At 40.7% G+C, this 11650-nt stretch overlaps 1 protein-coding gene and 1 long non-coding RNA gene across 2 annotated transcripts in view; one reads left to right on the top strand and one right to left on the bottom strand.

Moving 5' to 3' along the window:
* The window catches only part of LOC107590128 (uncharacterized), a 2949-nt gene extending 468 nt beyond the window's left edge, over window positions 1-2481 (top strand). Inside the window, exons 2-3 of the long non-coding RNA XR_001609747.1 lie at window positions 2054-2130; window positions 2374-2481. This is a non-coding gene — a long non-coding RNA (uncharacterized lncRNA). The remainder of the gene's footprint in view (window positions 1-2053; window positions 2131-2373) is intronic.
* Window positions 2482-6729: 4248 nt separating this feature from the next.
* LOC107590106 (protein phosphatase Slingshot homolog 2-like) overlaps window positions 6730-11650 on the bottom strand; it is a 30193-nt gene continuing 25272 nt past the window's right edge. The window contains exons 8-9 of the mRNA XM_016278717.1: window positions 9450-10400; window positions 6730-8164 (exon numbers count right to left, since the gene is read on the bottom strand). Of these exons, the coding sequence (XP_016134203.1) occupies window positions 6854-8164; window positions 9450-10400 (2262 nt within the window). The 3' untranslated portion in view covers window positions 6730-6853. The remainder of the gene's footprint in view (window positions 8165-9449; window positions 10401-11650) is intronic.

Genomic DNA, 11650 nt, shown 5'->3' with positions numbered 1-11650 from the left:
ACACATATACATACATACATACAGGTGGTGTTCTGAAATGAGGAGGCAACGTCCTTTTTTTTTTAAATCAAATGTAAATTCCTGTCTCAGTCACATGTTCCTGGTTAAATAAACATTACTCACACTACCAGAAAACAACAACAACAACAAATACAATTCTATTTTATATTTTTACATTAACAATGTAATCAATATTCTGTTTATTAAAGCCAAGTATGAATCTCATCAAGTTTTTAAGCATTTTACATTTATTCCAAAATAATAACTCAAGGCAGTAACAATTTAAACAAAATATTTTATTTGTGAACTTATGTTCAGCTATTCTTTTTAATAGTTAACTTTTAACTATTTTTGAATTATTCGGTTCATCAGTCATCAAAGCTCAGTAAATATTGGTCACAGACACAGAAATTTACTTTAAATTTCAACAAGCTGATTTACTCACTAAAAACTCCCACAGATCATGTTTTCAGACCATTTCAAGTCTTATTTTGACGTAATAAAGTAGTTACATCTAAGTGTGTGAGTTGTTTACTTGTTTAAATGAGTTTTCCCATTAATGCCATTATATTGTTCATTCAGACTGATTCGCGAACGTAGACCGCACATGAACACAAGAGGCGGTTTTGCTGCGGCGCCCGGGGAGCAGTTAGGGGTTCGGTGCCTTGCTGAAGGGCACCTCAGTCGTGGTATTGAAGGTGGGAGAGAGCACTGTACATTCACTCCCCCCCCCTACAATCCCTGCCGGTACAAGACTTGAACCCGCAACCTTCGGGTTATGAGTCCAACTCGCTAACCATTAGGCCACGACTTTCCCAGTCGTGGCCTAATGGTTGGTTTAGCAAACTCTTTAGAAAAACGAGTGATTTATACACTTTTTAATGTTATATTTTGTAATATTGGCGTTTTTATTTTTGTACTACTAATTTTTTCTTATCCAATATTTTGAAGATATATATATATATATACAATATATACACAATTCTATATTTCTCTGCTTTGCACACATAAAGTTCAATAAAATTATGTTTGAAGAAAAAAGTTTTTTTAGCTATGTAATATATATAATGTATTACATTATGCATGATAAAATATAAAGATTTCACAGTGATTTGATTCTGTAAAGTTTTTTTGGTTACTACAACATTACTGTAATAAAACCATGTTTTACCACATTAATACATTTGAAGACGAGCAGAGAGTATAGAATACTAGATAAAAAAAATTAGCTAGCTAGAATACATGCATATTAACAGCGTAAACATGAATTAGCCATGTGACCATATTATATGATTAAATGTTAATAAATTAAGTGTATCAGCAATCATACATTTCTTAGAAATATATTTTACCTGAGTGACGAGGATCACTCAGTCGCTTTGTGTCAAACTCAAATGCAGTTACGGGGTTTTTGACCAGTGAATGTGTGCAAATGTGCATTGTGTCCGCCATTAAGGTGTTTGTTGTAGCTATATGGGCGCGGCGCTCAGTTTCAAATACATCAATTATGAGCCTTTATAGACAGTGTTTCTTGCGTAAAGAAAACGCTGTACTCATTCAAACATCAAGATCTTTATTTACCCTTGCAGACCTAGTTCAGCTGCTGTGGAACTTCAGTTCATTCAGTCAAGACAGAGGGTGTGGAGTTATGAGGTTTTACTGACAGTTTGAGCGGATCCAACTAGATTCAGTCACAAGCTCTTTTTAATACCTTTCACTAGCTAAATATTTGTAAAGCAGACAGACAGATGTAAAAGGTGACCAATATCATTGATTTATTGAAGAAGAAGAAAAACGCCATCACCAAAAAAGGGCACTTCGGAGTGTAAGGGCATGTGCTCTGCACAGGTTGAGCCCTACCTGTGCACGTGCCTGACTGCAGGTGATATTATGCTATATTTTTCATTTAATTTTGGTTCTAGAATATTAGCTCAAGTCTATTTTTGTTTATATTTTGACAAATATATTCCCCACCTCTTGTAATGTTGTTTCAGATCATTTATATGAAATTAAAACATACTGTGTGTGTGTGTGTGTGTGTGTTCTGTTGCAGCTTCACAGCTCATTCAAGTGCTCCAGTCTGGTTTTTGATTCTACATCATCCTTCGATATTCTACTTCATCTTTAAAAGTAAGATAGAGTTTTAAATTTGATTTAGCCAACTAGTTTGTCAAATACTGACAATGATACACACTTCAGCTTTTAACGTGTAATAACCTACTTTTACATCCTACATATAACAGTAATCTTTGCTATGAGATGTCATGAAATTTTGTATGAAAATGTGCTTGTGTGATTACAGGTGCGGTGAGAAAAAGTCAACACTGATACTTGTTACTTATTTCAATGTTTTTGTCGCACTCTTGTCCTAAGGTTATCATAGTCAGCCGGATCCGGTCCGTATCCAGATCAGATGATGGACCTGCACCCTGAGACGACCACAACACAGCCCTGAATGTCAGTGAAGGCCACGACAAGTGAACATCACGAATTGACATACATCAGCACAGATCCTCAGCAAAGACCACGAGAAACAGACAAGTCCTTTGCACAGACCCCTATGGCCAGCAATGAACGTGGCAGGCCAGGAGCTGCTAGGACCACAATGCAGTTTTATCCTGCTTATAGTCACTGTTAATCCAGTCGTCCACTACTGGCTAAACGGCAGCCCTGCTGGACGGACTACAAACTTGCGCTGTGCAAGTGGACTCCGATAAGGGACCCGTTTTGCGGATCCGTTCCGGAACTTGTGGTGACTCCGGGACGGATCCGCTCCGGAGTCATTTTGCTCTCTGGGTGGCATCTCTCCTGTATGATTTCATGTGAGTCTCTTCAGACCTTAGAACTGTACATGAATTATGAGCTTCTAGAACGTTTGACCTCCAACTTGAACTCCTTTTCACAAATTGAACATAGAAATAAAAACAGTATAAATAACAAAACACAGTTCTTTCTTAGTCGTATTAAGTGCTCTCTCTATATTCAAAGTGCAAACAGAGACCAATTTTTTTCAAGCATGATATCTAGACAACTACAAAACCTAGCCTACATACTAATAACAGCCTAGATATGTTACGCAGCCTAATTTGCGCGCATCAGGGAGTCGCTCTCAAAACGCGGCGGGGCATTAAAATCGCTTTTGAATGCACGTGCGCGTTTTACTTTCGGTTTATTTAACGATCGCGCGAACTCTCGGCGGTGCTGAGCGTGCATTCTACAATACAAGACATTAATTTAGTCAGACGCTTTGCAACGAATCCTCCTTTGATGTTTCTTATGGGCCAATGAGGGTCTTTTTTGTTTGCGCTGAAGAAAATTTTAAATAATAAAAAAAATAGTTCGGCCAATCCGAGGCCCCTGCACACGTGGGGCCCCAAGGCTGCAGCCTAGCCAAGCCTGTCCGTTAATCCACACCTGACAGTGGTGTTTGATATCATATTTCGTCGTATTGTAAATACATACAGTGTAGATAACCAGAGTAAGGCGAGCTGACTGACGTTATCAAGTACGCTGCTGTTCCATTTGCAGAATTACCGGACTTGCGTCCTTCCGTCCCCGGGAGTTCGCACTCCCGAGTCGAACTTGCAAAGTCCGAACTACCAAGGACGCAAGTCGAACTTTGCGTTCTTGGTATTGAGAAACGGCCATTGCATGTTTAAATTAGTGTGAAAAAGTAATTTCCTGTTGCCAGCAGGTGGCGCTATAATTATAACTGAATATTGGCCTTTAGATGTGTTCAGATCAGGACTCTTATAAAACGTGTGCAGTTTGGGGCAGATTGGGCATTGTATGCATGAGTTACAACAACTTCCTGTTTCATGGCATTAATAGCATGCTTTAGCACTTAGTGTAGTGTTGCTATCATGTTTGAGCTTATTTCTAGCATGTTTAGCACACAATGACATATTTTACTGTGTTGTTAATAGTGCATCACAGTGTTAAACATGACACTTCCTGTTGCCAGTAGGTGGCGCTGCTATAACTATAACCGAATACGGGCATGTAGATGTGTTCAGGACAGGACTCTTATAAAACTTGTTAAATTTGGGGCAGATTGGACACTGCATGCCTGAGCTACAGCAACTTCCCGTTTCACTGCATTAATAGCATGCTTTAGCACTTAGTGTAGTGTTGCTATCATGTTTGAGCGTATTTCTAGCATGTTTAGCACACAATGACATATTTTACTGTGTTGTTAATAGTGCATCACAGTGTTAAACATGACACTTCCTGTTGCCAGTAGGTGGCGCTGCTATAACTATAACCGAATACGGGCATGTAGATGTGTTCAGGACAGGACTCTTATAAAACTTGTTAAATTTGGGGCAGATTGGACACTGCATGCCTGAGCTACAGCAACTTCCCGTTTCACTGCATTAATAGCATGCTTTAGCACTTAGCTAAGTGTTGCTAGCATGTTTTAGTATGTTTCTAGCATGTTGCCAGCCTATTTAACACTTGTTGACGCTTTTAAATATGTTCCTAGAAGTCCATAACAGTGTTAACCGACACTTCCTGTTGCCAGGAGGTGGCGCTATGACTATAACTGAATTTGGGCATGGACATGTGTTCAGGACAGAACTCCTATCAAACGTGTGAAGTTTGGGGCAGGGCAGATCGGACATTGTTTGCCTGAGTTACAGCGACTTCCTGTTTCATGGCGAAACATCAAACTTTGTCAGGCCGCCAGGGACACGCTCTTTGACGAAAACTCAAGATCTTCGCAATTTAACGTTACAAAGGCCTTAAGATAACCCTCACCAAATTTGAAGATGATCCAATTAAAACTGTAGGAGGAGTTTGTCAAAGTATGAGGCCTGGAAATGGCAAAAACTGCACAAACATCGTACAGGAAATTCAAAACAATTGACTTCCTGTTGGGTTTTGGATTTTGTACCAAGATACTTTTTTTGTAGGTAATGGTGTGTTACATGTGTGTACCGATTTTCGTACATGTACGTAAAACTTAGCTCGAGGCGCACTCCGTTGAATGTGTACAGGTGGCGCTATCGAGCCATTTTGCCACACCCACTTCTGAATCCCATATAAGATGTACATTTTCGCCAGTTCTGACGCGTGTGCAAAGTTTCATGAGTTTTGGAGCATGTTTAGGCCTTCAAAAATGTGATTCACTTTGGAGAAGAAGAAACGGAGCAATTCCAATAGAGTCCTCACACCATCGGTGCTCGGGCCCTAAATATTATCTATCACTAAATAATCCTGACTATATTTGGTCTATTATGACTGATATTTTCAGCTTTTAAAGTGTAGCAAGCACCAATTAAACATTAACTGTGTCCTGAACAGTAAGAACAAGTAATACATTCAGAGTAATACAGGGTTCCCTCTCTTACGGACTGGACCCACAAAGAGCAATTTCTACCTGACCAAATATTTAAGATTTTAGAGATGAGAATAACTAGAAATATACAGCTTTAAAAAAAAATATATAACTTTTGAAGAAAAATAAAATAAAACTTTTTTCAAAATTGTTCATGTTTTTTTATGACTGTGGGAACCTGGTAAAAAAAATTAAATACACCCCAAAAAGTATTTTTGTCAATTTGAAATGTTCTTTAATGTCACAGTTTAAGCACAATAAAAATATTTTTTCCCCAAGTCTTACGACAAACAGAAAGACGTATTTCAGTTTTCTTTCTTTTTTGCACTGTACAACAAACACCCTTACAACAACTCTAAATACATACTCTTGCGAACATGCTTCCAGAGTACAAACCACAGTTTAAAAAAACAACTTAAAACAATAATAAAAACTGCATATTAAATTCCACCTCGTCTCTTTTTTGTCATCTTTGACAAAACAGAAAATTCTGAAGGAAGAAACTGCACCGAAGTCAGAAACAGACAGAAAATGCACACACCCATGGTAAAGTATACATATCATACACATCCACAAAAATATACATACACAGACTGAAGCCTCTACATTCTACAAATACCACAGAACTGATCCCATTCTCATTAAAACCAACATGCACACACATAATAATCTCACATCTGTAATAATTTTACACTCACAATTACATGTCACTCATTTCTGAATGCATTTAAACATACTCATCTATGACTCTCCTTCAACCCTTAACACACTCTCTCTCACACACACACACTCTCTCTCTCTCTCACACACTCACACACACACACCTCCAGAATCCAATTCAGTAGAGAACATTGTGTTTTCGTTAATAGACTGACAACATAAAGGATGAAATGGTAATGTATTACCATAGTATGCAAAGAATGACCTGATAAGACACTGTGCAAAAAGTATATCAGTCATAACATTTCATTGTACGTTAAGAGCAGCAATTGTTTTCTACTCAAATGATGGGTCAGGATTACATGATTCCTATTCTATGGGCCATGAACCCCACCAAAAACATTCAAATCACATTGTGCTCTAAAATATCCACATTGTTTGATTTCCAGTTGGATAAGGCCCACTGAGGTATGCGTGGCAATTTAAACGGATAGTTCACCCAAAAATGATAATTCTGTCATCATTTACCCACCCTCATGTCAACCAAAACCCGTATGACTTTGTGTATTCTGTGGAAAAACAAAATACATTTTGAAGAATGTTTTTGTCCGTACAATGAAAGTCAATGGGGTCCAAAATCTGACCCCACTGACTTTAATTTTAAGGGGGAAAAAAAGAAATTTTTCAAAATATCTTCTTCTGTGTTCCACAACAGAAGAAGTCATACAGGTCTGGATAACCAAGAGGGTGAGTAAATGACAGAATTTTCATTTTTGGGTGAACTCTCTCTTTAATCACAAACTCACACTGGCAGGCACAAACGCACGTACACTCACACATACAGAATAAAAGTCACATAGTGTGGTAAGGGTTAATGGTCCGTTTCTTCAGCCTCCGCAGGGGATGTGTCCTCCCATATTGTTGGCGTGTTGCCACAGGTATGAAGGCAGGAGGAGGCAACGGGGCGTAACCTGCTGCCTCCTGTGCATTATCCGGCCTCCAACACTGATTGGAGGGTGGGGAGAGTGGCAGTGGCATGGGCACGACATCACAGTCACTATATTCTGCCTCTTCAGTCTCATCATCATTCTCTGCGTGTCCGAGCATATGAGATCCAGTGGAAGAAACAAGAGAGGCAGAAAAGGAAGGGAGAGCAGGAGTGCAATGGGGCAAAACGCGTTTCTTTTTTGAGGTATCATCACTAAACAAGTGGGAACGTGGCTTACTGGTGGGAGCAGAGAGTAAGACAGGACTTAAGTCAAGCTCGCTCAGGTCAACAGGCGAGAGCTCCAAAGACCCCAGTTTGGCCAACGAGGCTGAGCGCTTCATCATTGAGGGTGGGGTCAGGCCAGCCTGCCGGATCCGAGCCTCCACCTCTTTGGTCCTCTCTCGCGCAGCCCGGCCCTTTCTATGCTCCCTTCTGGACCACGGTTGGCTGAGCCGCCTGTCCGAGCAGCCACTCACCTGCCAGAGGAACGCCCCGAGCTCTTTCAGGGTCTCCCAGGTTTCCCTCATGTATTTTGGACAGCGTCCTGGCGGACAGTGGGAGTCTGTGTAACTCTCCTGCTCGGTGATTCCCTCCAGCTGTAGAACCATGGCCAGAGAGGAGCTAGATGAAATGGAATGGCTTTGTCTTGAGTGCGTGAGGCCGGTGTTCATGCGCTCTCCCTCCCGGAGTCGTCTCTCGCTCTCTCTTCCCGTTCTGTCCTCATCAGCCGAAAGACTCTCATCTTTCTCCACCTTATCCGTGTTGTTCTGAGGCTGGTGATGGCGTGTTGACACAGTGCTTGGATCAGGTGTGAGGTGTGTGTGGGATGAGGTCTCCTCAGTTTTCTCTCTGCTGCTGGTGTTGACGGGGGAGCGTCGCGAGGGACACGCGGGGGCCGAGGACACCAGTGTCGCTGAGGAGACCTCCTGCTTGATCTTCTGCTCAAGCTCCCTGGTGGCTCGGCGCACGGTGCCCTTTGGCCAGTCGCTTTGCTGGTCCTTCCCATGCTCCACCTTCTCCTTTTCAGCTTCCGCTGATGTGGCTTGTGTGAACTCCTCTTCTTCACTGCTGCTACTGGAAACAGGTTGGCTGATAGGAGGGGGGGGAGGGGTTACACTGTGCCGTATGGACTCCTTTTCTGAAACTGTGTTATGGACTGAGACACTGCAGCTCTCCTGTAGCAGAAAAACGGACATAGCGTGGTTATTTGTATTGAATATGTACCTTCATTATTTTGTGTTTTAAAGGTGAAGTGTACAATTTCTATGCCTCTAGCAGCAAAAAGTGGAATTGCACAAATGTGAGTGGTGCTTCACCTCACAGCCTTGATACTAAGGTGTTTGGTAGTTGCCAATAAGTTACTATGTAATTGCTATGGTACTCTGGGTGGTGGAATAAATTGCTAGATGCGTATAAAAAAAAAAGCGTCAACGAGTCGTGTGACTGAATAGTTCACTTAGAGAATAAAAGAAAACATGTTTATCTGGTCATTTTGAAATGCAGGAGCCAAAGCATGTCAAATGACTGGCCTCCCAGAAATGAACACAAGACATCTGCTGCCTTGGCAGAGGATCCCCAAATCCAGGTGTGAAAAACTTGTTGCATCTTTCCCAAAAAGACTCATGGCTGTATTAGATCAAAAGGGTGCTTCTACTAAATACTGAGCAAAGGGTCTGAATACTTAGGACCATGTGATATTTCAGTTTTTCTTTTTATAACTAGTGTTAATATATGACTGGTATACTTTTAGTTTAAACAGGGACATTAAACTGAAATGGTAAGTTTTTTACCATCAAAAAATTACACACTTCACCTTTTACTCTAATTGTGCATGAAAACTGAATGCAACTGCAACAGACTGATCAACACCATGACAGATGCAGGATTCCATGCAACGTTTCTCATCAACAGTGGGTGGCAGTGTGGGACATGACTTCATTCAAACATGATTGTGGTGAGACACAGTATGGGAACGGAACCTGATTTTAATAAAGTTTGGCACTTACTCTCAGGAACATTATTCCCTTGCTGCAGGATGATAACATAATATCAAGACAGATGCATTCAAAGCTTTGTCCTACTGTCTAAATAAGAATTTATAGTCATTCATAGAGGTTTAACTTATTTAATTGAGAATTAACATAAAAGTAAATAAACTCCTTTGTTAATTTGTGCATTTTGAGTGAACTATCCTTTTAAGAAATTAGACACAATTATAGCATTGTTGGGTTAAATGGACATTTCACCCAAAATGCTGTCATGATTTACTCACTCTTGTGTTGTTTCAAACCTGCATTATTTAAATATCTTTATTATTCAAGTATCTTTCATTTGTGTTCCACAGAAGAAAGTTGCACAGGCTTGGAATGACATGAGAGTGAATAAATGATGAAACTATCAATCCCTATTAGGGAAGTTTCCAAAACTACACATTCCCACAATTTTTCAATACCACCTTACCTTTTTCTGTTCCTCCTCTTTGACAGGGTTGTCAGAAAGTAGCCGCTTTGTCTCTATACTTGGGCTTTTGTCCCGAGGTGTCTGCTGCACCGCCTGCTCAGAAGTCCCACGGATCTGACCCTCTTGAGAAAGGCCCTGGAACTTCTCTCTGGCACTGAAGAAGTCAATGCGGTCTGTGCTTAGAGTCAAGGGAGGGGTGGTCGAGAGCCCAGCTCTGTGTAATGTGGCACTGGGGTGGTGGTCTTCATCACTGCTGTAACTTAGCCCCGCACAGTCCGTCCCCGTGTCAGGCACTTGCTGGCTGAGATCCTGCAGCCCTGAAGAGTCCGGGGTCTGCATGCATGGCTCAGGAGTCCTACTCCTAACACTCACAGATGAGAGCACCTTTGGACTAGACTTCTCCAAAGGCACAAGATCAGACACCTCAGGCTGCTCAGACAGACCTTGCTTGGCCTTTGCATCTGAGAGAAGCCTAGGGGATGAGGGTGGGTTATGTACAGCGGCGGGTGAATGAGGACGACCCAATGGAACAGTCTCTGCAATAGTCATGGAGGTGACATCGGATCTGGCTTCTGGGACCACAGTGGCAGCCCTGGGTCTGGGGAGGGAAGGCATCTCTGTGGGTTCATGGAGGTTGTCATCTGGGTTCCCCAGGCCATTGTAAATGTGGGTATCTGGCCAGGATGTCGTTTTAGACTTGGTCCGCTCCTTAGCTTCAGTAGCACTGGCTGAGGTGGGTGTGAGAGTTTGCAGGAAATCCTGCAATGAGGGTGACGTCTGGCTGAAGGTCTGGTTGCGGGAATTGGAGCGTCCGAGAGACTGTGCAGCAGTGGCTTTACAGAGTGGCTCATGGTGCTCTGACAGATCACTATCCGAGTGGGAACGCCACAATTTATTGTGTCTCTGTTTGCTAGTATGGAGAAAAGGAAAGGTTGGGTAAACAAATCTTAACTACTGAAAATAGCAAGGTATAAAATAACTAGAGGTTCACAATATATTTTGGTTGCTGATAAATTATTTGATATTACGAAAAACTGATTTTAATTATTAAAAGTAATCTAAGTAGAATAACTGATTGTGTTGCATTAAATTAGTTTTCTGTATTTTTTTCTTCTGTGCACTATTAACATTTTGGTGAAAAAAAATGCTGTTTTCGATGCAAACTACTAATGAATTATAACATAGTCCTGCAAGTGAGCACAGAGTCACTCACAGCACATTTGTCTGATTTCACACCCTCTGCTCTTATCAGCTAAGTGAATATTGACCATAGTAACACATTATTTACAGTATATACATGACAGCTTGAGGTATAAGACTGTAAAATGACAGAAATGTCAGCTGTGGTATAAATAACTATCAAGAACTCACTGGCAGTTTTGTTCATTTTAAATTGTCCATATCATGAAGACAGGATTTTTCTTGCTTGTGCACGCTGCAATAAACATACAGTGGGTACGGAAAGTATTCAGACCCCCTTAAATTTTTCACTCTTTGTTATATTGCAGCCATTTGCTAAAATCATTTAAGTAAATTTTTTTTTCCTCATTAATGTACACACAGCACCCCATGTTGACAGAAAAACACAGAATTGTTGACATTTTTGCAGATTTATTAAAAAAGAAAAACTGAAATATCACATGGTCCTAAGTATTCAGACCCTTTGCTCAGTATTTAGTAGAAGCACCCTTTTGATCTAATACAGCCATGAGACTTTTTGGGAAAGATGCAACAAGTTTTTCACACCTGGATTTGGGGATACTCTGCCATTCCTCCTTGCAGATCCTCTCCAGTTCTGTCAGGTTGGATGGTAAACGTTGGTGGACAGCCATTTTTAGGTCTCTCCAGAGATGCTCAATTGGGTTTAAGTCAGGGCTCTGGCTGGGCCATTCAAGAACAGTCACAGAGTTGTTGTGAAGCCACTCCTTCGTTATTTTAGCTGTGTGCTTAGGGTCATTGTCTCTGTTTAAAAGTTTTGGGTTGGAAATATTTTTTTATGTTTTTCCAAAAGTACATAAATTACAAAATACAGTTAAAACTCTAAAAATGTGAAATATTATTTTTATTTAAAATAACTCTTTTCTATTTTAATACATTTTAAAATGTAATTTATTCCTGTGATGGCAAAGCTGAATTTTTTGCTGCTCAGGCCGAGCCCGATCGGGCTTACTTCCTCCTTATTTTTATATTTTAGGTATCCA

This window comes from Sinocyclocheilus grahami, unplaced genomic scaffold (assembly GCF_001515645.1).
Source record: "Sinocyclocheilus grahami isolate Dianchi unplaced genomic scaffold, SAMN03320097.WGS_v1.1 scaffold124.1, whole genome shotgun sequence".
NCBI classification, from domain to species: domain Eukaryota; kingdom Metazoa; phylum Chordata; class Actinopteri; order Cypriniformes; family Cyprinidae; genus Sinocyclocheilus; species Sinocyclocheilus grahami.
Note: the sequence above shows the minus strand (reverse complement) of the source record. Positions and strands in the feature narration are given on the sequence as shown.